The sequence below is a fragment of the Scyliorhinus torazame genome, chromosome 4 (genome assembly GCF_047496885.1).
Source record: "Scyliorhinus torazame isolate Kashiwa2021f chromosome 4, sScyTor2.1, whole genome shotgun sequence".
Lineage (NCBI taxonomy): Eukaryota > Metazoa > Chordata > Chondrichthyes > Carcharhiniformes > Scyliorhinidae > Scyliorhinus > Scyliorhinus torazame.
The window spans coordinates 196774448-196795414 of NC_092710.1; the positions used below are offsets into that span (position 1 = coordinate 196774448).

Genomic DNA, 20967 nt, shown 5'->3' on the forward strand with positions numbered 1-20967 from the left:
AACTCTCACACACCCTACTTCTTGTTAACACTTATTAAACCTGTAATATAATATTACGTTACTTTATTAACATACACATTAACTGCAAGGAGATTCATGCACCCTTTGAAGCAGTTTATGTAAACGAAACACTTCTTGGCAGGACCCATTGTTATGCCACCAAAACCAAGTGGCTAGCCAGACGCCTATGGGCCTCTACAATATGTTTTATGGCTGGTGGCGATAATGATGCATTAGGTCAGTGAGGTTTGTGTTGGCTCATGTTAGAGCCTGTTAACAAAAAAGTTTGTTTTTTGGCTGTGTTCAGTTTTGGGATGTACAGATAAAAGGACGTTCAACTGTAAAATTGGAAGGAGATATTACCAGGCTAGTGAATGGGCAAAATTGTGGCAGATAGAATTCAAAGTAAGCTAATGTGGTTATCCATTTTGGACCAGAAAAAAGGACCGAGCACAGTACTTTCTAAATGGGAAGAGTACAGTGAATGTCCAAAGAGACTTGGGGGTTCAGTTACATAGATCCTTAAAATGCCACGGTCAAGTGCAGAAAATAATCAAACGGGCTAATGAAATGCTAACCTTTATATCTAGAGGATTGGCATGTAAAGGCACAGAAGTTATATTGCAGCTACACTGAACCCTGGTTTGACCCCACTTGGAGTACCGTGAGCAATTCTGAGCACCATACCTTAGGAAAGATATAGGGGCTTTGGAGGGAGTGCAACGTAGCTTTATAAAAATGATACCTGGACTACAGGGGAAAAGTTACGAGGAGAGATTACTCAAATTAGGCCTGTTTTTGCTACAACCTAGTAGATTAAGGCATGATTTGATTGAAGTCTTCAAGATATTAACAGGAAAAGACGGGGTAGATAAAAGTAAACTACTTCCACTGGTTGGAGATTCTAAAACTATGGAGCAAAGTCTTAAATTTAGGACGAGACCGTTCAGGAGAGATGTTAGGAAACACTTCTTCACGCAATAGGCGTTAGAGGTTTGGAACTCTCTCCCACAAACAGCAATTGAAGCCAGAACAGTTTTTGATTTTAAATGTGAGATAGATAGATTTTTGGAGTTAGCCAATGATCTCATTGAATGGCAGTACAGGCTCAAGGGGCTGAATGGCCTACTCCTGTTCCTATAAGATGTATTCTGACTAACCACACTTCCCATCTGAATTTGTCTGGTTCTGAAATCTTAGTGCCTTGCATGCTAAACATATTTTTTGCTTTAAAATGTTACATGTTAACTCACTATTAACATTGTTTATTTAGGATGTTAACTCACTATTAACTTTGTTTATTTAGGATGAGATTCTTAAAGCAGCGGTTATGAAATATGGCAAAAACCAGTGGTCACGTATTGCGTCTCTGCTGCACAGAAAATCAGCCAAACAATGCAAAGCCAGATGGTAAGTTCGACAGTTTCTTTCCCTTGTATCAGAAATCTGTAATTTATTAAAAAAAATTAAATTTAAAGTACCCAATTCATTTTTTCCCAATTAAGGGGCAATTTAGCATGGCCAATACACCTACCCTGCACATCTTTGGGTTGTGGGGGTGAGACCCACGCAGACACAGGAGACTATCCAAACTCCACACAGACAGTGACCCGAGGTTGGGATCGAACCCGAGCCCTCAGCGTCGTAGCAATTGTAATTTAAACCTGTTAATGAGTACAAAAATCTGTTGCATAATTGAATCCATCACACAAAGATTTAGATCCCCAATCATCATCTTGGGGGTTACCATTGATGAGAAACTGAACTGGACTAACCACATTAATACTGTGGCTACCAGGGAAGGTCAAAGGCTAGGAATCTTACAGTGAGTAACTCACCCCCTGACCTCCCCCAAAGCGGGTGCACCATCTACAAGGCACAAGTCAATTGTGTAATGGAATACTCTCCACTTGCCTGGCTGTGTGCAGCTCCAGCAACACTCAAGAAGCTCGACACCATGCAGGACAAAGCAGCCCGCTTGATTGCTCCCCATACCACAAACATTTAAACCCCGCACCATCGACGAACAGTGGCAGCTGTGTACACCATCTACAAGATGGACTGCAGTAACTCACCAAGATTCCTTAGACAACACCTTCCAAACCCACGACCATTTAGAAGGACAAGAGCAGACTTCCGGTTGCGGCGATGCATTGCTAAGCCGCACGTTTCGTAGCTCCCGTTCTAACGGACTTTTGGGCTCTTTTTGGGAGCCCCAACGGAATTTTTTTTGGACCAAACCCAGTGTGGGGTGACGAAGGAAGGAGTCCCCCCGGGTGTGTATAGAAAGGATCGGTAGTAGTGGCCAGATTGCGAAGGATCCTTTGGAGCAGCGGCAGAGAAGAGAAGGAAGAAGCAAGATGGCGACGGATGGAGCCCAACGACATGGGGCCCGGACCAACAGGAATTCCTCCGACGGTGTGTGGAGGAATTAAAGAAGGAAGTGCTGGCGCCGATGTTATTGGCAATCGAAGGGCTAAAAGAAACGCAAAAGGCCCAGGCGATAGAGCTCCGTGGGGTGAAGGCGAAGGCATCTGAGAATGAGGATGAGATTCTGGGCCTAGCGGTAAAAATGGAGACAAACGAGGCGCTACATAAGAGGTGTATCGAAAGGCTCGGAGTACTGGAGAACAGCTCGAGGAGAAAGAATCTCCGGATTCTGGGTCTCCCCGAGGGAGTGGAGGGAGCTGACGTTGGGGCTTATGTGAGCACGATGCTCCATTCGCTAATGGGAGCTGAGGCCCCCTCGGTCCCCCTGGAGGTGGAAGGGGCTCACCGGGTCCTTGTGAGGAGACCAAAGGCTGGAGAACCACCAAGGGCGATAGTGGTGAGATTTCACCGCTTCACCGACAGAGAGGCGGTTTTGAGCTGGGCCAAGAAGGTACGGAGTAGCAGGTGGGAGAATGCGGTGATACGAGTGTATCAGGACTAGAGCGCGGAGGTGGCGAGAAGGAGGGCGAGCTTTAATCGGGTCAAGGCGGTGCTTCACAAGAAGAAAATAAAGTTTGGGATGCTGCAGCCGGCGCGATTGTGGGTCATGCACCAAGGCAAACATTACTACTTTGAAACGTCGGATGAGGCATGGTCCTTCATCCAAGCAGAGAATTTGGACCAGAACTGAGGGACTGATGCTGTAGGGGAGACGACGATGTCGATGTATAGAAATGTAAATTGGGGAATGGGAGGTTCACAGTATCGGGACGATAGACGGGGGTTTTTCTCTTCTTGACGGGGGGGACACTGAGAAATGTGGGCGCCGGTGGAAAAAGGGACTGAGGGGGGGGATGGGGAGCTGCGCCATGGGGGGCGGGGCCGATCCAGGAAAGCGCGGGTTTTTTCCCGCGCTAGGGGGATAATGGCGGGAAGATAGGCGCAAGAAGGATGAGAGTTCCACACACCGGGAGGGAGGGGGGGGGAGAGGGGGGAGGGAGGGGGGGGGAGAGGGGGGAGGGGGAGGGAGGGAGGGGGGAGGGGGAGGGGGGGGAGGGGGGGGGAGGGGGAGGGAGGGAGGGGGGGGGAGGGGGGGGAGGGAGGGGGGGGAGGGGAGGGAGGGGGGGAGAGGGGGAGGGGAGGGAGGGGGGGGAGAGGGGGGGGGGGGGGGAGGGGAGGGGGAGGGGCAGGGGGGGGTCAAGGAGAGAGCGGGGGAAGCCGGGGTCAGTTGCAGTCAGCTGACTTTCGGAAGCATCATGGGGGGAGTAACTATGCGAGATGTGGATCTAGCGGAGGGGGAGAGGGTGGTCAACTGGGTTGCTGCTGCTGGGAGCGAGAGGGAGCTGGCAAGGGACGAGGTGGTCGGGACGGGAGTGCGCCGCCTGGGGGGGGGGGGGGGCGGGTGGGTGCGTGGGACCTGGGCGGGGGACCCCCAAACCGGCTGATCACGTGGAATGTGAGAGGCCTAAATGGGCCAATTAAGAGGGCCCGAGTGTTCGCGCACTTAAAAGGACTGAAGGCAGACGTGGTCATGCTTCAGGAGACGCATCTGAAGGTGGCGGATCAGGTTAGGTTAAGGAAAGGATGGGTGGGACAGGTGTTTTTTGCGTCCAACTCAGGGTTGGACGCAAAAAATAGAGGGGTGGCCATATTGGTGGGGAAACGGGTGTCATTTGAGGCTAGGAATATAGTGGTGGACAACGGTGGTAGATATGTGATGGTGAGTGGTAAATTGCAGGGAAAGGAGGTCGTGCTGGTAAATGTATATGCCCCGAACTGGGACGACGTGGGATTTATGAAGCGGATGCTAGGACGTATCCCGGACCTGGAGGTGGGAAGCCTGGTAAATGGGGGGGATTTCAATACTGTGCTGGATCCAGGGTTAGATCGGTCTAGATCCAGGACCGAAAGAAGGCCGGCAGCGGCCAAGGTGCTCAGGGGGTTCATGGAGCAAATGGGGGGAGTGGATCCGTGGAGATTTGCCAGGCCGTTGGCCAAAGAGTTCTCCTTTTTCTCCCATGTCCATAAGGTATACTCCCGGATAGATTTTTGTTTTGAGCAGGGCACTGATTTCGAGGGTGGCAGGAACGGAGTATTCGGCATGGCCGTTTCAGACCATGCCCCGCACTGGGTGGATCTGGAACTAGGAGAGGAGAGGGAACAGCGCCCACTTTGGCGACTGGATGTGGGACTATTGGCGGATGAGGGGGTCTGTGGAAGGGTGCGGGGATGTATTAAGAGGTACCTGGAGGCCAATGATGACAGTGTGATCCAGGTGGGGGTAGTATGGGAAGCGCTGAAGGTGATGGTTAGGGGAGAGTTGATCTCCATTAGGGCTTACAAGGAGAAAAAAAAGTCAAAGAAAGGGAGGGATTAGTGGGGGAGATTTTGAGTGTGGATAAAAGATATGCGGAGGCCCCGGACGAAGGACTATATAGAGAGAGGCGAAGACGTCAGATGGAGTTTGACCTGCTGACTACAGGGAAGGCGAAGGCACAGGGGATGAGATACGAATATGGGGAAAAGGCGAGCCGGCTGCTGGCCCACCAGCTTTGTACGAGGATAGCGGCGAGGGAAATTGGGGGAGCCAGGGATGAAACGGGAACTACGGAGCGGAGAGCAGGGAATGTAAATGAGGTGTTTAAGACCGTTTATGAGAGGCTATACAGGTCCCAACCCCAGGAGGGAAAAGAGGGGATGCAACAGTTTTCTGGACCAACTAAGGTTCCCGAGGGTGGAGGAGCAGGAGGTGGCAGGTCTGGGGGCGCCAATTGGGGTGGATGAGGTGACTAAAGGGCTGGGGAACATGCAGGCAGGGAAGGCCCCGGGACCAGACGGGTTCCCGGTGGAATTTTACAGGAAATATGTGGACTTGTTGGCCCCGCTGCTGGCGAGAACCTTTAACGAGGTCAGAGAAGGGGGGACTCTACCCCCGACAATGTCGGAGGCGACGATATCACTAATCCTGAAGCGGGATAAAGATCCGCTGCAATGCGGGTCATATAGACCTATCTCGCTCCTGAATGTGGACGCCAAGTTGCTGGCAAAAGTGCTAGCATGAGGATTGTGTCCCGGGGGTGGTTACATGAAGACCAGACAGGGTTTGTAAAGGGGAGACAACTGAATGTCAACGAGCGACGGCTGTTGGGATGATAATGATGCCCCCAGCGGAGGGGGTGGCAGAGATAGTGGTAGCGATGGATGCAGAGAAGGCATTCGATAGGGTAGAGTGGGAGTATTTATGGGAGGTGTTGAGGAGGTTTGGGTTCGGGGAGGGGTTTGTCAGTTGGGTCAAACTCCTCTATGGGGCCCCAGTGGCAAGTGTAGTCACAAATCGGCAGAGATCGGAGTATTTTCGGTTACATATGGGAACAAGGCAGGGGTGCCCCCTGTCCCCACTACTGTTCACGCTGGCAATTGAACCATTGGCCATAGCATTGAGAGACTCTAGGAAATGGAGGGGGGTGGTTAGAGGGGGAGAGGAACACCGAGTGTCACTACGCAGATGACCTACTGCTGTATGTGGCGGATCCTGTGGAGGGGATGACAGAGGTTATGCAGATATTGAGGGAGTTTGGAGATGTTTCAGGATATAGGCTTAATATGGGGAAGAGTGAGCTTTTCGTAGTACACCCCGGGGATCAGGGAAGAGGGATAGACGCCCTACCGTTAAGGAGAGTGGAAAGGAGCTTCCGATATTTGGGGATTCAGGTAGCCAAGAGCGGGGGAACTCTACACAAACTCAATCTGCCGCGGCTGGTGGAGCAGATGGAGGAGGATTTCAAGAGGTGGGATATGCTGCTGCTCTCACTGGCGGGCAGAGTGCAGGCAGTAAAGATGATGGTCCTCCCAAGGTTTCTTTTTGTGTTTCAATGTCTCCCCATTTTGATCACTAAGGCCTTTTTTAAGAATATAGATAGGAGGGTTATGAGTTTCGTGTGGGCAGGGAAGACCCCGAGGGTAAGGAGGGGGTTCCTGCAGCGCAGCAGGGACAGAGTGGGACTCGCGTTGCCGAATCTGGAAGACTATTATTGGGCCGCCAATGTGGTGATGGCTTGCAAGTGGATGAGGGAGGGAGAGGGGGTGGCGTGGAAGAGGCTAGAGATGGCGTACTGTGAAGGAATGAGCCTAAAGGCGCTGGTGACGGCGCCGCTACCGCTTTCCCCGAAAAGGTATACCACAAACCCAGTGGTGGTGGCAACCTTAAGGATCTGGGGGCAATGGAGGCGACATAGGGGGGTGACGGGTGCCTCGGAGTGGTCCCCGATCAGGAATAACCATAGGTTTGTCCCAGGAAGGATGGACGGAGGGTTCCAGAGCTGGCATCGGGCAGGAATTAGGAGATTGAGAGACTTGTTTATTGATGGGGAGTTTGCGAGCTTGGGAGCGCTGGAGGAAAAGTATGAGTTGCCCCCGGGGAATATCTTTAGATATATGCAAGTGAGGGCGTTTACGAGGCAACAGGTGAGTAGGGTAAATTCCTCTTCCTCGTGCGCCAGGCTTAGCCTGATACAATTCAAGATTCTACACTGAGCACACATGACGGGAGCAAGACTGAGCAGATCCTTCGGAGTGGAGGACAGGTGCGGGAGGTGCTTGGGAAGCCCGGCGAACCACACACATATGTTCTGGTCGTGTCCGGCACTGGATGAGTACTGGAGGGGAGTGGCAAGAGTGATTTCAAAGGTGGTGAAGGTCCGGGTCAAGCCAGGCTGTGGGTTAGCTATATTTGGGGTAGCGGAAGAGCTGGGAGTGCAGGAGACGAAAGAGGCCGATATTCTGGCCTTTCCGTCCCTGGTAGCCCGGAGAAGGATCTTACTTGTGTGGAAGGAAGCGAAACCCCCAGGCGTGGAGGCCTGGATAAACGACATGGCAGGATTCATAAAACTGGAACAGATGAAGTTTGCGTTGAGAGGATCAGTTCAGGGGTTCTCCAGGCGGGTGGCAACCGTTCCTTGACTATCTCGCGGAACGTTAAGGGAAAATAGATCGTCAGCAAAACCCACGCAAACACGGGGAGAACGTGCAAACTGCACACAGACAGTGACCCAGAGCCGGGATCGAACCTGGGACCTCGGCGCCGTGAGGCAGCAGGGCTAACCCACTGCGCCACCGTGCTGCCTGAAACGGCAATTCTGAGAGCCTCCGCATGTGCAGAATAGCATGGAAATCTAGAAGTTGCCATCAGTGATTCTCTGCCTCTTCAGAGGGTGCACTGTTGAGGCCACCCAGGCTGTATTCAATGGGAAATTTTTTGATCAGATGGAACTTCCACTCTTACTCTTTTAGTAAAACTCCTTTGAAAGGTAACACATTTTTGACTGAGGTGTTACTGAGCTTCTAATGGCATGCTAAGTTCATAATTATGGCTGGACATCCTCACTAATCCAAAAGGATGGCTTACATTTCCTGGGTAACTATCTAGGTAAGTAAATAGGAACTGTCCAAAATCTTCTTTTTTGGAGTGCTCCAGAGAGCAGGGAAAATTCCCATTAGAAGTTCAAACTTGCCATGCAATTCCCATGGAGTGACTGCACCAAGATTTCTGGGGGTCTCAAAGTGCGTCCTGAGAATCTGGGCCTATGTATTCAAATGTATTGTAATTGTTTATAATTATGTTATTCAATTATAATACTGCTTTGACATCGACTTTTGAATTGTATGTGCTTCTCTTACTAATAAAGATATCTCTAAATCCAAACTAATGTAACTGCTGACCATTAGTATTTTTAAATCATGTTTTTGCTATTGTTCACAATAAAGGTACGAGTGGTTGGATCCAAGTATCAAAAAGACAGAATGGTCAAGGGAGGAAGAAGAGAAGTTACTGCACTTGGCAAAGCTTATGCCAACGCAATGGAGGACCATTGCTCCAATTATTGGCAGAACAGCTGCCCAGTGTTTGGAACATTATGAGTATCTACTGTAAGTTGGCAGATAAAGTGCCTTAATATTTAAAATCTCCAATATGATTTTTTCTTTAGTTAAATTCTACTTTGGAATAAAAAGACAGGTGCTGTATCATCAAGAATTCACAAATATAATTACTTGTGACATTGCTGTTAAGTTATTCCTTGTGTCCAATATAAAGAAAATTTCTCAGTTTCCACTGAGTAATGCATTATAGCGGAAATAGGAAGAGAAAATAAAAGACTACTGAAATCCTGGGGAAAGCTTATATTCGTAATGAATCTAAATATCAAGTACACTACTGCAGAGAATGTACTATGTTCCAAGTTTTTATTTAAGAGGAGAAACAATCTTTATTGAAAGATTCTGTTTGACACAGATGCAAATAACTAAATCTAAATGACAAATTTTGAGGAAAGTATTTTTTGCACTGGTGTTCCAGTTAGTTATGCCTTGGAATGGTGTGTCATGTTCTCTAGTGCTGCCTGCAGCTGTCAGGAATTCAGTAGATAATTCCATTTACAAGTGTCAGACAGGGTAATTTAATCTGTCTACATTCTTCACTGTGCATGTTTAAATCCAATGATAAATGCTAGAATGTTAAATTGCTTGGAAAAAAGGCTGTTGAAACCCTGGGGAAAGCTTATACTGTCATCACGGGGGACTTATAATTGACTATAAATACCTAAAGGCTGACCAAGTACAGTACTGTTGATTTATGTAATATGTTCCAATGTTTTATTTAAGAGGAAGAACAGTCTTTATTGAAAGATTCTGTTTGACACAGATCCAAATCATTTGCTTAAACTAGCAAATTACTCTTAATTTTGAGATTGCATTTATCTTGGAGTCACTGCTGGTCTAAAACATTGCAGGGACCAAGTTATCTTTTCCTGCACTGCACAGGAGAAAAGGGATTTTTGCAGAGGCGCGTTTCTTCAAGTCGGATATTTACAAGGCACTTTTTATTGAAAGAAATCTGCTCTGTATTTCAATAAACTAATCTAACTAATCCCTCATGTTGGGATTTTCTCCTGGTTTCAATATTCTGCAGTGATAAACATTCTTTCCTGATCTGGCCTGTAACGAGTTGCTTTGACACTCCAAAATGGTGTAAATTGATGTAAGTGATTAGGAGAAATGATTTCCAACAGATCGACAAATGATCATTAGTCTGCTAAATATCAATGAGCAATGACTGGAATTTTCCAGCCGTTCCCGCCGACAGCGAAACCTTGGCGCGGGCTTCCTGGTGGCAAGGGGCACATACAACGCGAACCCTGTTGACAGTGACGGGACCAGAAGATTTCAGCGCCAGCCAATGGTGAACCCCCTCCGCCAGCATGTAACACGCCACAGAGAAGCACGGAAAATCCCCCCCCATCGAGTCCAAAAGTATGCACCCGATCACCCATTTCACACGAGAAGCATTTTGATTTGCAAATCACAATTTAAATGCGGCACCTGTTGAGGATATGCATGAGGATGCCAATAAGCGTAGTTTATTCTCTGTAAACTATAGGTATTTATATTTTGTCTTGATGCCAAGCTGAATTGAGTTTTTTTATAGATGCTTTTTGTGCCGGTTTAAATTGGCTGTAATAATGTTTTAGTGAGAGGCTTTCATGGAAAAAACAAACATTTTTGTATTTCCTGTGCACAAAGATTGAGCCAATTACCATCTTATTGCCATTGTAACAGTTAAACCCTCCATACTGTTTAGTTGAAGTAATCAATTTCTTTGGGACCAAGTTATCGATTTGTGTATCCATTGTAATTGGATTTTATGTATACTGACCCTGTTTTGAAAGAATATGTAGAAAATCACCTTTATGATATGTCATTCAATTGAATTGATGGGCCTGAACTTGTTTCAGAGACAAGGCTGCACAGAGAGATCAAGAAGAAGAAACTGCTGATGATCCTCGGAAACTTAAACCTGGCGAGATTGACCCAAATCCAGAAACGAAGCCAGCCAGGCCTGATCCAGTAGATATGGATGAAGGTACATCACAATTAAAATTAATAATGTTTTAAAGATGGCTCTGTAGAGCTTACTTTTGAGCTACCAAGGTGTCACTTTTGAAATCAGTTACTATATTTTTCAACATCCTAATTATATAGGGCAATCTACTGAATCACGTTTTCTTGTATGTTTATACATCTCAAGAGTATGTGTAGTAATCTTGTTTGATCAACCTTATTAAAGTTTTTGAGGAGACATTAATGCAGCAAGTGTAATATATCTGGATTTTCAGACGGTACCCCATAATAGACAAATTAATAAGGTCAGAGAACGTGGAGTCAGCCAGAGGACAGAATTGCTTAAGGAAGAAGGGGGAAATAAAAGGTAGCCATATATGAAGAAGGTGGGAAGTGGTTTACTGTGCTGGGACTACTGCTGTTCACATTTCCCAATGATTTGGACTTTGGAATCATAAACACAATTTCTAAATTTGTGGATGACTCCAAATTGGGGGAGGTACTCAATATTGAGCCAAGCTCATATCAAAACTCTAAAGCCTAGGACTTGGCTCCTCGCTCTGCAACTGGAATCTCGACTTTCTGACCCACAGACCACAATCAGTAAGGAAGAACAACAACAACACCTCCATCATAATCCTCAATACTGGGGCCCCGCAATGCTGTATACTTACCCCCTACTATATTGCCTATGCACACATGACTGTGGCAAAATTTGGCTCCAACTCCATGTACAGATTTGAAAATGAAAAAAATGAAAATGAAATGAAAATTGCTTATTGTCACAAGTAGGCTTCAAATTAAGTTACTGTGAAAAGCCCCTAGTCGCCACATTCCAGCGCCTGTTCGGGGACGCTGGTACGGGAATTGAACCGTGCTGCTGGCCTGCCTTGGTCTGCTTTAAAAGCCAGCGATTTAGCCCTGTGCTAAACCAGCCCCTGCTGTGCTAAACCAGCCCCTAGATTTGCTGATGTCACGACCGTAGTGGGTCGGATCTCAAACAACAATGAGTCAGAGTATAGGAGGGAGATAGAGAACCTAGTGGAGTGGTGTAACGACAACAATCTCTCCCTCAATGTCAGCAAAACTAAAGAGCTGGTCATTGACTTCAGGAAGCAAAATATTCCTGTCTGCATGAATCGTGCCGAGGTGGAGATGGCTGACGGGTTCAAATTTCTAGGTGTGCACGTTACCAACAATCTGTCCTGGTTCACCCACGTCCCCGCTACGACCAAGAAAGCAGAAAAGCGCCTATACTTTCTCAGGAAACTAAGGAAGTTCAGCATGTCCACATTGGTTCTCACCAACTTTTACAGATGCACCATAGAAAGCCGCCTATCTGGCTGCATCGTAGCCAGGTATGGTAAATGCTCGGCTCAAGACCATAAGAAAATACAGAGAGGCGTGACTGCAGCCCAGTTCATCATACAAACCCATCTCCCATCCTTTGACTCTGTCTACACCTCTTGCTGCCTTGCGAAAATGGACTGCATAATCAAAGAACCCTCTCACCCGGGTTATTCCCTCTTCCAACTTCTTCCATCAGGCAGAAGATACAAAAGTCTGAGAACACGCACTAACAGATTCAAAAACACTTCTTCCCCGCTGTTACCAGACTCCTGAATGACCTTCTTATGAACTGAACTGATCACTTCACACATCTTCTCTACTGAGTAATACTGCACCCCTGTATGCTCCACCCGATGTTTGTGTCTATGGATTTAGATTGTGTATTTTTGTATGCCCTAGTTTCTTTTTTTCATGTATGGAATGATCTGTCTGGACTGCACGCAGAACAATACTTTTTGCTGTCCCTCAGTACACGTGATAATAAAACAAATTAATATCCAAACTTATTATTTGGGAATTGCAAGTTTAGATAGGGTAGAAGAATCTTGCTGTACAAATATGCCATAAGACCATAAGAGCGGAAGTAAGGCCATTCGGCCCATCGAGTCCACTCCACCATTCAATCATGGCTGATTTCAACTCCATTTACCCGCTCTCTCTCCATAGCCCTTAATTCCTCGAGAAATCAAGAATTTATCAACTTCTGTCTTAAAGACACTCAACGTCCCGGCCTCCACCGCCCTCTGTGGCAATGAATTCCACAGACCCACCACTCTCTGGCTGAAGAAATTTCTCCTCATCTCTGTTCTAAAGTGACTCCCTTTTATTCTAAGGCTGTGCCCCCGGGTCCTAGTCTCCCCTGCTAATGGAAACAACTTCCCTACATCCACCCTATCTAAGCCATTCATTATCTTTTAAGTTTCTATTAGATCTCCCCTCAACCTCCTAAACTCCAATGAATATAATCCCATGATCCTCAGATGTTCATCGTATGTTAGGACTACCATTCCTGGCATCATCCGTGTGAATCTCCGCTGGACCCGCTCCAGTGCCAGTATGTCCTTCCTGAGGTGTGGGGCCCAAAATTGCTCACAGTATTCTAAATGGGGCCTAACTAGTGCTTTAGAAAGCTTCAGAAGTACATCCCTGCTTTTATATTCCAAGCCTCTTGAGATGAATGACAACATTTCATTTGCTTTCTTAATTACGGACTCAACCTGCAAGTTTACCTTTAGAGAATCCTGGACTAGGACTCCCAAGTCCCTTTGCACTTCAGCATTATGAATTTTATCACCGTTTAGAAAATAGTCCATGCCTCTATTCTTTTTTCCAAAGTGCAAGACCTCGCACTTGCCCACGTTGAATTTCATCAGCCAATCGTGAAAAGTTAGGTCACATGTTAGCAAAGCCATTTGAAAAGAACTAAGCACTAAGCTTTATCCCTAGAGGGTTTAAATTGAAAAGTGGGGAGTTTTGCGAAACCTATATCTAACATTGATTGCATCACACTTCGACTACTAATGCAGTTTTGGTCACCATATTATTAAAAGTATATAGAGGCAGTGGAGAGGGTGCAGAGATTTACAAAAATGATATCAGAAATGTGCGTGTGTATACATATCAGGAAAGGCTTGACCGGCTGGGTCATTTTCTTACGGATATTTTCAATCCTGAAAGTTTTTTTTTTAATAAACATTTTATTGAGGTATTTATGGTTTTACAACAACAACAAAATAAACAAAGTACATGAATCTATAAACATAATGCAAAAGCCGTCTTCCTCCCTTACAGGTCCCACCTTTACTAACCCCCTAGTCTAAACTAATCTAACCCCCCCCCCCCCCCCACTCTGCTGACGGTTAGTTTTCCACAAAGAAGTCGACAAACGGTTGCCACCTCCGGGCGAACCCTAACATTGACACTCTCAAGGCAAACTTGATTTTCTCCAGGCAGAGAAAGGCGTAGGAAGTCCCGCATCTGCAGGTTTCTAAATTAATTTACCCTCGCCAATCCAAATTTCTCCTCCAGCTCCCTCAGGCTAGAAAAGCTCCCCTCTATAAACATATCCGCCATCCTCTCAATCCCTGCTCTCTGCCATCTCTGAAACCCTCCATCCATCCTTCCCGGGGTGAACCGGTGATTATTGTAGATTGGAGACCACACCGATGCTCCCTCCGCTCCCACATGTCTCCTCCATTGCCCCCAGACTCTCAGGGCCGCCACCACCACGGGGCTGGTGGAGCACCGTGCCGGCGGGAACGGCAGAGGTGCCGTTACCAACGCCCCCCAACTGGTGCCCTTACATGAAGCTGCCTCAACACGCTCCCATACCGACCCTCCCCCCACCACCCACTTCCTGATCATGGCTATATTCGCCGGCCAATAATAATTACTAAAGTTCGGCAGCACCAACCCGCCCTCCCCCTGGCTCCGCTCAAGCATCCCCTTTTTTACTCGCGGAGTCTTACTCGCCCATTCAAAGCCTGTGATTACCTTATTGACCCGTTTAAAGAAGGACCGTGGAATAAAGATGGGGAGACACTGAAACAGGAATCTCGGGAGGACCTTCATTTTCACTGTCTGCACCCTCCCAGCTCGTGACAACGGGAGTGCGTCCCACTTCGGAAAATCGTCCTTCATTTGGTCTACTAATCGGGCCAAATTTAACTTGTGTGTAGCCGTTCCCACTCCCGTGCCACCTGGATGCCTAGGTACCGAAAGCTTCCCCCTACCACCCGAAATGGCAGTTCCCCCAATCGCCTCTCCGGCCCACTTGCCTGGACCGTGAACATCTCACTTTTCCCCATATTTAGTTTATACCCCGAAAACCGTCCAAATTCCCCCAGAATCCTCATAATTTCTTCCATCCCAGGGCAGCACGGTGGCGCAGTGGGTTAGCCCTGCTGCCTCACGGCGCCGAGGTCCCAGGTTCGATCCCAGCGTGTGGAGTTTGCACATTCTCCCCGTGCTTGCGGGGGCTTTGCCCCCACAACCTAACTAGGTGGATTGGCCACGCTAAATTGCCCCTTAATTGGAAAAAATGAATTGGGTACTCTAAATTTATGAACAAAAAAAAAAAATGTCTTCCATTCCCCCCAGTGGGTCCGATACATACAGGAGCAGGTCGTCTGCGTAAAGCGAGACTCTGTGATCCACTCCCCCCCCCCCCCCCGGATCAGCCCCTGGAGGCTCTCAGCGCAATTGCCAATGGCTCTACGGCTAACGCGATCAACAGTGGGGAAAGAGGGCATCCCTGTCTCGTCCCCGATGCAGCCTGATATAGTCCGATGTTATCCTATTCATCCGTACGCTCGCGACAGGAGCCTGATACAGCAACCTGACCCAGTCAATAAAGCCTCGCCCAAATCCGAACCGTCCCAGTACCTCCCAGATATTCCCATTCCACCCGATCAAAAGCCTTCTCTGCGTCCATTGCGACCACTACCTCCACCTGCCTACCTTCTGGAGGCAACATGATAACATTTAACAACCTTCTTACATTGGCCACCAACTGCCTACCCTTAACGAACCCCGTCTGGTCCTCCCCAATCACGTCCGGAACACAGTCTTCAATCCTAGAGGACTAGATTTTGGCCAGCAGTTTGGCGTCCACATTCAATAGGGATATCGGCCGGTAGGATCCACATAGCTCCGGGTCCTTGTCCCACTTCAGGATCAAGGAGATCGTGGCCTGTGACATCGTCGGGGAAGCACCCACGCTCCATTGCCTCATTGAATGTCCTCATCAACAGCGGCCCCAATATCTCAGAGAACTTTTTATAAAACTCCACTGGGTACCCGTCTGACCCCGAGGCCTTTCCCGACTACATGCCCTTCAGACCCTCTGCTATCTCTTCCAACCCAATCGGGTCCCCCAGCCCTTCTACCACCATTGGGAAATTCAGCCCCCCTAAAAAGTACCTCATCCCCTCCAGCCCAGCTGGGGGTTCCGACCCATATAGCCTACTGTAAAACTCCTTGAACGCCTTATTCACCCCTGCTGAGTCTCCAACCAGGTTCCCGTCCCCGTCCTTTACTTTCCCAATCTCCCTGGCTGCCTCCCTCTTTCTAAGCTGCGGTGCGAGCATTCTGCTGGCCTTCTCCCCATGCTCATAGATCGTCCCCCTCGCCTTCCTCAGCTGCACAACGCCCTCCCTGTCGTTAACAGGCCAAACTCCACCTGTAGCCTCCGTCGTTCCCTTAAAAGCCATGCCTCTGGGGTCTCCGCATACCTCCTGTCGACCTGCAATATCTTCTTTGTCAGTTGGTCCGTCTCTGCTCTGTCTGCCTTCTCCCTATGGGCCCGTATCGAGATCAGCTCCCCTCTAACCACCGCCTTCAATGCCTCCCAGACCACCGCCGCCGAAACTTCACCCCTGTCGTTGACTTCCAGGTAGTTCTGAATACATTTCCTCAGCCGCCCGCACACCACTTTGTCAGCTAAAAGTCCCACGTCCAGCCTTCTCCCTGCGAACCTGTAGGTCAACCCAGTGCGGGGCATGATCTGAGATTGTGATCCAGAATACCCCGTGTCCACTACCCCCGTCAGTAGCGCCCTATTCAAAATTTAAAAAATCAATCCGGGAGTACACTTTATGATGTGTGAGTAGAAGGAGAACTCCTTCACACTCGGTTGCCCAAATTTCCATGGGTCTAACCCCCCCCCCCCCCCCCCCCCCCCATCTGCTCCATAAACCCCTTTAGCTCCTTTGCCATTGCTGGCACCCTGCCTGTCCTTGGGCTCGACCGGTCTAACCCAGGGTCAATAACTGTTAAAGTTCCCTCCCATGACCAATTTATGCCAATCCAGATCCGGGATCTTCCCCAGCATCCTCTTTATAAACTCCACATCATCCAATTTGGCATGTACACATTTACTAAAACCACCTGCAACCCCTCCAGTTTCCCACTGACCATAATGTACCGGCCTCCCACATCCGCAATTATTCTTCCCGCCTCAAATACCACTCGCTTATTAATCAGGATCTCAACCCCTCTAGTCTTCGAGTTCAGCCCCGTGTGAAAAACCAGTCTGACCCATCCCTTCCTTAATCTGATCTGATCAATTACTCTAAGATGCGCCTCCTGTAGCATTACCACGTCCGCCTTCAGTCCTCTCAAATGCGCATGCCCTCTTAACTGGTCCATTTAGCCCTCACATTCCATGTGATCAGCCTAGTTGGGGGGCTCATCGCCCCCCCCCCCCCTTCGCCGATCACCTTTCTTGGGCCAGTCTCCAGCCCGCGCCCCACGCATCCGCCGGCCCACCCACAGGTAGCCTCCGCCTCCAACCTCCTTTCTGTCCCACAGCAAAAGTCCCTCCCCCATCAGCAGAACATTCTACCCCCCCAGTAACAGCACTATGTAAACCGACCCCTTCGACAAGCAAAACATCTGCTCACCCCCCACTGCGCTTCCGTGAGCTAGCTCGCCCAGCTAGCTTGGTGACCCGCCCATGGCGCCAGACATTCTTCCATCTATTGTTCCCTCCCACCCTCCCCCTCACTCAGACATACATATTCAAAAGAAAAGCAATCCCAACACAATTGCCCTAAAAAAACAAGAAAAAAACCCACGATAAACAAAGAAAAGATCAAACAGAAGATCCAGCATCTACCAAACACACCTCCATCCCCCATCAGTGCAAATGTAAACTTTAACTCACTCTGCTCTGCAATAGGCCCCAAATCAATACAGAAGGCATTACAGATAACGTCCCCCAAAAAAGAGAAAAACAAGAAACTTTTTTAACATGAGCGCTGCAGCAAAGTTCAAAGTGCTCAGTCCGCCACCAGTCCTTTCCTTCTAGTGAAGTCCATGGCTTCCTCGGGCGACTCAAAATAAAAATGTTGCTCCTCATATGTGACGGGCAGGATACAGCAGTCCAAACTTCACCTTTTTCTTAAAAAGGGTCGCCTTTATCTGATTGAACCCCGCTCTTCTCCTGGCCACCTCTGCGCTCAGATCCTGATGGATCCGCAGGATACTGCTCTCCCATTTACAACTCCGTGTCTGCCTGGCCCACCGTAAAATACGCTCCTTGCCCAAGTACCTGTGGAATCCCACCACCATTGCCACCTCCAAGGGCCGGGAGAACGTCTATCCCCCAACAACTTCTCGAACATGCCCGCTTTGTATGCCCCAGCATCTGCTCCTTTGGACCCCTCCGGGAGACCGACGAATCTCAAGTTCTGCCGGAGGGACCTATTCTCTAGGTCCTCCACCTTCTCTAGGAGCCTTTTCTGCTGGGGTCTCAGCCTCCCCACCTCCAACTCCCCCACAGTTTGATGTTCCTCCTGCTCAGCCAGCGCCTTCTCTACTTTCTGGATCGCCCGATCTTGGGCATTCAATCTAAGTTCCAGCCGCGCAATCGATTCTTTAATCGGGTCCAAGCATGCCTGCTTCTGCTTGCCGAAGCCCTCCTGAATAAACTGCATCAGCTGCTCTGTTGACCGCTGGATCGACAAGCCAGGACTCCGATCATCCACTACGCTTTCTCCCGCTGGAGCTTCAGCCCAAGCCTTCTCTGTTCGTCTATTTCTGCCTTTGCGAGCATTTCTAGTTCGCCTCTCCATGCACCGATGTAGGAATCCACTCCACCATTTCCTCTACCATCAATTTACCAAATCAAGTCCGATAAAAAATCGGGGGAAAAGGTCCGACCCGAGCGGGAGCCACCAAATGTGCGACCTACTCCTTCATAGCCGCCATCGGAAGTCCATTATGAAAGGTTTTGATGGAGTGGATACAGGGAGAATGTTTCCTCTTGTGAGGAAGAGTATAACTAGAAACCATCAATATAAGATAGTCACCAAGAAATGTCTTCAACTAAAGAATGGTAAGAATGTGAGATACGCTACCATGAGAAGTGGTTGAAGCGAATAGTATTGATGCATTTAAGGGGAAACTAAAAAATATGAGGGAGAATGGAACAGATGATTATGATGGTGGATGGGAGGAAACGTGGAGCTCAAACACCGGTGTGGACTATCTGGGCCAAAAGGCCTGTTTCTGTGCCAGATATCCCATGTAATTCAAGTTGAGGTGAATTAAAGGGTGGGAATATTTGGACTCAAGTTCGGGAAATAAATATTGGGGAAAGAGGATAAGAAAAGCTATAATTTTAGTACATTATTTCATGGGGGGGGGCAGTGGTGAAGGACATTTAGAGTAATGGGCTTACATTTCCTCCCCAATCCAGAAAGCTGCTTTTAACTCCATTGTTTTGATTTTGCTTTCAATGCCTGGCTGGGGATTTTACCTCTACCTTTTCACTGTTTCATATGAGGGAAACATTTTAGAGCCAGGCAGTTTTAGATTCCCATGTTGTATTAAGATCTTTGCAACAGGAAAATGTAATGAGGGTGATGAAAATGAACGACTGCCATTACGCAACAGGAAAGATATTGAGAGGGGCGGGGGCAGGAGTTAGTCTGGTGGCTATCCAACATCGCTGAGCATGGTACAAGACAATGGGATTCCACAGCGGCAAAGGAGTTGAAGACAGGCCTGGTTACCTGCAAGTGGCAGGTCTTGTCGTGCGGACATGTTACGGGCATTTGGTTGAGAGGTTAGAAATCTAACTTCTAATATTCATAGTTTTTCATTTGAACAAAATAAGGAATGTGTTTTGAATAAAGGGCTTAGAAGATTTATAGAGTTCCTGGGCAAGATATAAATCATTTAGAGAAAAAAACATAATACAGCTTTCGGGCCAACTAGAAATCTACCTGCTCTTTTGAGGTGAATGTTTTTAGGCACTGTTTGAGGGTGGCGTTGAGAGACAAGATAATTAATAGCAGTACTTCACAACCAGGCTTAGGTTACAGCTATATTGCAGTGTTAGTATTTCAGAACAGTAATTGCACCAACAGCTTATGTTTATATAACATCTTTTATGTAATAAAGTTTCCCAATGTGTTTTACTGGTGCATTATGAAGTAAAATTTTACACAGAACCTCACATTAGGGTAAACATTGATCAAAGAGGTAGGTTTTAAGTTGCATATTAAGCGAGGCCGAGAGGCTCATGGAGGGAATTCCAGAGTTTAGTGCCTTGGCAGCTAAAGGCACGATTATCAATCATGGCGCAGTTAAAATCAGATGCGCGAGGTGAAAATTAAGAGGAGAGCAGATATCTCAGAGGGCTCTGCGGATGGAGGAGATAACAGAGGGAAGGGGCAAGGCTGTGGAGGGATTTGAAACGATGATGGGGATTTAAAGATCGAGGCATTGCTTAACCAGGAGCCAGTAATGTACAATGACCACAGGGGTGTTGGATAACAAGACCTGATGCGGAAAGGACACGGGCAGCAGAGTTTTGGATGACCTCCAATTTATAGAGGGTAGAATGTGGGAGGCTAGCCATGAGTGAGTCGGAATAGTCAAGTCTAAAAGTAACAACAGCATAGATGAGCACTTCAACGCAGATGAACTGAGGCATTGGTAGGGTCGGCCAAAATTCTCAGAAGTGGAAGTAGAAGGTCTTTATGATGACACAGATGTTTGGTCAGAAACTTATATCAAGGTCAAATGTGACACCAAGGTTGTGAGTGGTCTGATTCAGCATCAAGGGGCTACCAGAGAGAGTGATGGACTCAATGGCTGGGGAGGGGGAGGAGGTGGGGGGGAGGGGAGGGGAAGGGGGGAGGGGAGGGGGGGGGGGAGGGGAGGGGAGGGGAGGGGGGGGGGCCGCAAACCACGTTCACATGTTTTGGTGCTGCCCAGAGCTGGAGGATTACTGGAAGGAGGTGTTTAGGGTAATCTCTAAAGTGGTGCACGTGAACCTGAACCTGGGCCCTCGGGTGGCCATATTCGGGGTGTCGGACCAGCCGGGGTTAGAAACGGGCGCGGAGGCAGATGTTGTAACCTTCGCCTCGTTGATTGCCCGAAGGTGGGTCCTGTTAGGGTGGAGATCAACCTCTCCACCCTGTGCCCTGGCGTGGCGGGGGGACCTACTGGAATTCTTAACGCTTGAAAAGGTCAAATTTGAACTGAGGGGAAGGATGGAAGGGTTCTACAATTCATAGGCGTTATTCATTATGCACTTTTGAGAATTGGATCACATCGAACATTAGGGGGGTTGGGGACTGGGAGGGTTGGGGGAGGGGGGGACTGTATGTGTTAATGGTGACTATGGGTGATTCCTGATTCCTTTTGTCATTGGTTTTTGTTAACATATGGGCCAATGTCTGGGGTTTGGTGGGAGGATGGGATCGTTGTTATTGATATGGGGATTGACATTACATTCGTCGCTGATTATTATTTATTGTTGGGTGTAAATCTGGGAGAAAA

General features: G+C 48.2%; 1 protein-coding gene across 1 annotated transcript in view; it reads left to right on the forward strand.

The window, feature by feature from the left end:
• Nucleotides 1-20967, forward strand: part of cdc5l (CDC5 cell division cycle 5-like (S. pombe)) — an 85702-nt gene that overhangs the window by 13569 nt on the left and 51166 nt on the right. The window contains exons 2-4 of the mRNA XM_072499068.1: nucleotides 1307-1410; nucleotides 8194-8355; nucleotides 10218-10345. Of these exons, the coding sequence (XP_072355169.1) occupies nucleotides 1307-1410; nucleotides 8194-8355; nucleotides 10218-10345 (394 nt within the window). The remainder of the gene's footprint in view (nucleotides 1-1306; nucleotides 1411-8193; nucleotides 8356-10217; nucleotides 10346-20967) is intronic.